At 47.0% G+C, this 4,594-nt stretch overlaps 1 protein-coding gene across 1 annotated transcript; it reads right to left on the bottom strand.

Annotated features, from left to right (window-relative positions):
* Nucleotides 1-2,890: 2,890 nt before the first annotated feature.
* On the bottom strand, nt 2,891-4,594 carry LOC110579738 (IQ domain-containing protein F1-like). The gene is made up of 4 exons (XM_021689409.1): nt 4,531-4,594; nt 4,234-4,344; nt 4,036-4,098; nt 2,891-3,341 (listed from the first exon to the last, which is right to left on the bottom strand). Exons 1-4 carry the CDS (start codon nt 4,531-4,533, stop codon nt 2,895-2,897), a joined length of 624 nt encoding a protein of 207 aa, XP_021545084.1. The 5' UTR covers nt 4,534-4,594; the 3' UTR covers nt 2,891-2,894.

Below are 4,594 nucleotides of genomic sequence, written 5' to 3'. Positions count from 1 at the left end.
GCCAAACTATGGAAAGAGCCCAGATGTCCATTAACAGATGAATGGATAAAGAAGATGTGGTATATATATATATACAATGGAATATTACTCAGCCATCAAAAAGAATGAAATCTTGCCATTTGCAATGTCGTGGATGGAACTAGAAGGTATTATGCTAAGTGAAATAAGTCAGAGAAAGACAAATCCATATGATTTCACTCATATGTGTAATTTAAGAAACAAAACAGATGAACATAAGAGAGGGGAAGGAAAAATAAAATGAAGTGAAAACAGAGAGGGAGGCAAGCCATAAGAGATGCCAAACTCTAGGAAACAAACTGAGGGTTGTTGGAGGGGAGGCGGCTGGGGGATGGGGTAATTGAGTGATGGGCATTAAGGAGGGCACTTGATATAATGAGCACTGGGTGTTATATGCAACTGATGAATCACTAAATTCCACCCCTAAAACTAATAATACACTATATGTTAACTAAATTGAATTTAAATAAAAAATTTAAAAATAAAAAATAAAGTAAAAATAAAAGAAAATTTATTAAAATGGGAGCCAGGTATCTTAATTTTGGAAACAAGAGATAGAAATATAGAAAGGAGAAAACTAGAATGAACTCTTTGACTTTAGATTCGGATTAGAGATATCAATGTGAACCCATACGTTTCAATATAGATAGATGATAAATGATACAGATGATAGCGATGTGTGCGGTGTGTGTGCACAAACATATATTCCCTATCTCTGAACACTGAGAGGCCTGGGACCAGCAGCACCCCAATAATGATGAGCATACTTTGCTGTGCTCTCCTGGGCCACTCCACTGCATCCCCAAATTTGCTGTTTTTCCTGGCTGCCAGTTTTTAAGGTGAGTGTGATCCCTTTCCTTGTTTTGTTGCTGATGCTGAATTTTTATGACACTTGGCATTTGCACTGAAAGATGATAATCAGTCCCACTTTACAGCTGAGGAAACTGGGGCTCAGAGAGGTAAAATGACATGTCCACAGCCACACAGCAGTGAGTGATGGAACAAGGGATCTGACCTAGGCCAGTTTGACTCCAAAGTCCTTGGTCTTTACTCTGAGACACTGAACACAAGAGAGAAAGGTAGGCAAGGAAAAAGGAGACAGAAATCCTTCAAAGAGTGAGAGACCAGGACCTGTGTGAATCACGGGAGTAGGACATGGAGGAACAGAGCAAGAAATGCAGAGCTCATGCTCCAGGGCGAGACAGAGAGCTGGAACCTGAGACCTCCAGGCAACATCTCAGAACCTCTGTGAGCTGAAGGACTAGTTTGTCAGGGCAGAGTAGATGGAGCAGAACCAGACATAGGGCTTCTGAGCTTGCAATCTTGATGGAGAATAACCCAAGACTCCAGGACCCTCTCTGTCTATGGGAAACCACAGGATAGCTGTGCCCAGATGGGCAGAGGGACAGCCTAACCTTGATCTCTTAATGGGCTTTTTATCACCACTAGGCCCCAATTCCACCCCAGGTGGCAACTTTTTGTAGGAAGTCACTGTCAGAGGCACCAGCTCCAGCAGGACCAGCCTCTGCTTAGCCTGGGCCTGGAGTCAGGGTGAGGGAGACATGGCCTATCCTTCTCAACTCTGGATCTGTGACTTGACACTCACTAGAGGCTTTGGCTAGCAATGGAGTGCCTTCTTTCCCATCTCCACCCTTGTGTAACCTCCTGCACCCCACCAGATCTGAAGGGGAATGAATCCTAGCCTCCATTTGGGGCTGAAGGGTGAAGGACAGAGGTTGAAGTAGGAATGAGGACTGGGGCTATACACTCTAACAGTGTCCAGGTTGGGTCTCAGATTCTGACATGGAGGCTATGTATGAGGATACAGTCACCAGTTGGGCAGGGAGCTGTTGAAGGAGGCCATTGAGAGGACATGACTGCCCATTGACCCACAAGTTGGACCCAGGCAACTGAAGGTTCCTTGCCTCCTCCCTTGTCCTTGGAATGTGCAGGCCACCCACCATCCCACAGTGAGAGCCATTTTCAAGGACACAACCTTGAGAGAGCAATGTGGTTTTGAGAATATCTGGACAGTATATGATACTGAAACTTGTTAAGGCCTCTATATAAATTTTTAAGATTCTGGCAGGCAGTGGGCTCCTGGGTGGCTCCATCTGTTGAACATCTGACTCTTGGTTTCAGCTCAGATCATGATTTCATGGGTTGTGGGATCGAGCCCCAAGTTGGGCTCTGTGCTCAGCAAGGAGTCTGCTTGAAGATTCTCTCCCTCTGCCCCTCCCCCACACTCTCTCTCTAAAATAAAATAATAAATCTTTAAAAAAAAAGGATTTTGGCAGGTGAGACCTACTCACCTAGCAACCACCCAAGATAAGCCTCATAGGCAAGTTCACTTGCTTATCAAGCTTGCCACCTGCCAATCTGGAATGGCCTGCTTCCTCCTTCCATCTCTCCTTGTCCTCTGTGTATAGGGGCCAGTTTATGAACCAATGGGAGCCAGGATCACAGAGCTTGGGGTGGGTGTGTTCCTTTCAATCATGGTGGTAAGAGAACAAGCCCTGAGCAACTAGACCTAGGTGGGTGAATTCCTGACAAATGTGCTGCCATTGCCATCACCAACCACCACCTTCCAGGACTCCATTATATGCAACCTTGGGGAGGGGCACCAATTTACATGTAGGATGCTCCCTGAGTTGGCCAACATGGCACCTCTGTTCCACCAACTTTTCAACTTATGGCAGACCTTGCAAATTAATCACAGTCTCTGCTCAGTCTGGGCAAAGCCTCAGAATTCTTCCCAAAATCCTCGGACAACCCCTGCCCGTTCCTCAGAGCTAGCATATGAGATGCCAATATCTGCCATCATTTACCCTGACCTCCTGGAACTTGTCAAACAGAGAGGCTGGGGGAAGACCACTTCACTGCTTTATTGGGAGGGGAATACACTCTGACACAATGCAAGGCCCTGAGCCCAGCAAGATCTCTAGCTCGAGATGCAGCTGGTTGGCCGTGACTCTGTAATGGCCCTTGATGAAACCCCGGGAAGCACAGGAGTGGCACCTCCAGTAGGCCTGGATAATGCGGGCAGCATTGAGCAGACGGCAATAGCGCCTACGGATGCGCCACATGCGGACCCAGGACTGCAGCTTGACTGCCGCCCACTCATTCCGTGTAAAGGTCTCCAGTGCTGCACGCCGCCTCTTCTCCATCAGCTTTGTCAGGATGTTCTTCCACCAGCGCTGAATGACCAGTGCTCTGATTACTGCGTGCAGCAGTGTCCGGCGCACGAGGGTGCCCCGCCACCAGGCCTGGATCTTTATGACTTCTGGATTACTGGTAGAGGGCTTATCTTGGTTTCCTGGGATCTTGCAAGAAAAAAGAGGGGACATTCAGAGAATGTTCCCCACCTGCTTGAGTCTTGGGGCATGCCAGAAAGGAACCCTGATTCCCTATCAACAATCAGCCCTTCTTCTGGAGCTCAGGAGCCCTGGACTGGCACTGGCTGAAACCAGAAGACCAGGTAGGTGTCCTGTCTCTGCCACTCTCTGGTTAATGGGCATGGACACATGTTGACCTCTGAATCTCAAAGTCCCCATCTATAAAATGGGAGTACATCTGCCCTGTCTACCCAGTTTTATATGGATCAAGTTGGCCAGCCTAGGGCAAGATTTATGCGTCAAAGAGTTACATATTCCACCTGAATGTGCCCAACTGATCAGGACCTATGATCCCTTGCTAGAGAAGTAGCATCCTTTGCTAATCCTGTCCTTTCATCCTTGACTCCAGCTCCATACCACAACCTGTTCTCTTCCTCTGTCATGTTATAGTATTGTTTCCCCCACCCCATAAAGTTCTACCTCTTATCTCTTCCCCATCCTTATTTCTCTTGACTTTCACATTTTAAGTCTTAATTAACAAGCAAACATACATGCACAAGCTCAAATACACACCACACTATTGATTAAGCCCAGCTTCCCATATGTTGGCCATTCTGTTCCACAAACACAGCCCCTATATTCCCAGCTCCAGCCCTGTGTGGCCTTGGGGAGGGGCTCATACTTGTCTATCTCCATTATTAGCACCATCCACTTTATTTGTCTTGACTGTATCTACATCTTCAGCCTGAAAAAAAAATGGGGAAAGAGAACAAACAAGAATGAGTTTATTCGTGTTCTCAGCTCTGGATCATGCAAAAAACACTAGCCACAAGCACTAGGACACAAGGACCAGAGGCATCCAAGTCAGGGTTCCTCCTACCTCCACCTTCTTCTCTGAGGTCAGTAATTCTGGGGATAAAGCAGTCAGTTCCTCTTTCTGCTGAGGCTCATCTTCAGTTTGTTCATTAATTTGTTCAGGCTGTTCCTTCTCCTGAAATCAGCAGTTAGGGAAAAGGCAAGAGTGAAGTTGCCCTCCCTCCCTGTCTGTTCAGTATCCCACAGATCCCCAGCTTCTGGGGCTTCCCAGAGTATTCATATGCCAGGGGATCCCCTCATCCTAAGATATCTATGGGGACATCCCTAAAAAGCCTGGTTTGTCTGTCTCTTGCTTACTCACCATTGGTCCCACATGGATTGGGTGTAGATGGTTCAAATCCCCTCATGTCTGTGTTCCTTTAGCC

The sequence above is a fragment of the Neomonachus schauinslandi genome, unplaced genomic scaffold, assembly GCF_002201575.2.
Source record: "Neomonachus schauinslandi unplaced genomic scaffold, ASM220157v2 HiC_scaffold_301, whole genome shotgun sequence".
NCBI lineage: Eukaryota > Metazoa > Chordata > Mammalia > Carnivora > Phocidae > Neomonachus > Neomonachus schauinslandi.
Note: the sequence above shows the minus strand (reverse complement) of the source record. Positions and strands in the feature narration are given on the sequence as shown.

What these genes read in the sequence shown, in the direction of transcription:
- LOC110579738 (XM_021689409.1), bottom strand. An exon ending in CCTCAGAGAAGAAGGTGGAG is followed by an intron (nt 4,099 to 4,233) that starts GTAGGAGGAACC and finishes TTTTTTTTTCAG; the next exon opens with GCTGAAGATGTAGATACAGT. An exon ending in CTAATAATGGAGATAGACAA is followed by an intron (nt 3,342 to 4,035) that starts GTATGAGCCCCT and finishes TTTTCTTGCAAG; the next exon opens with ATCCCAGGAAACCAAGATAA.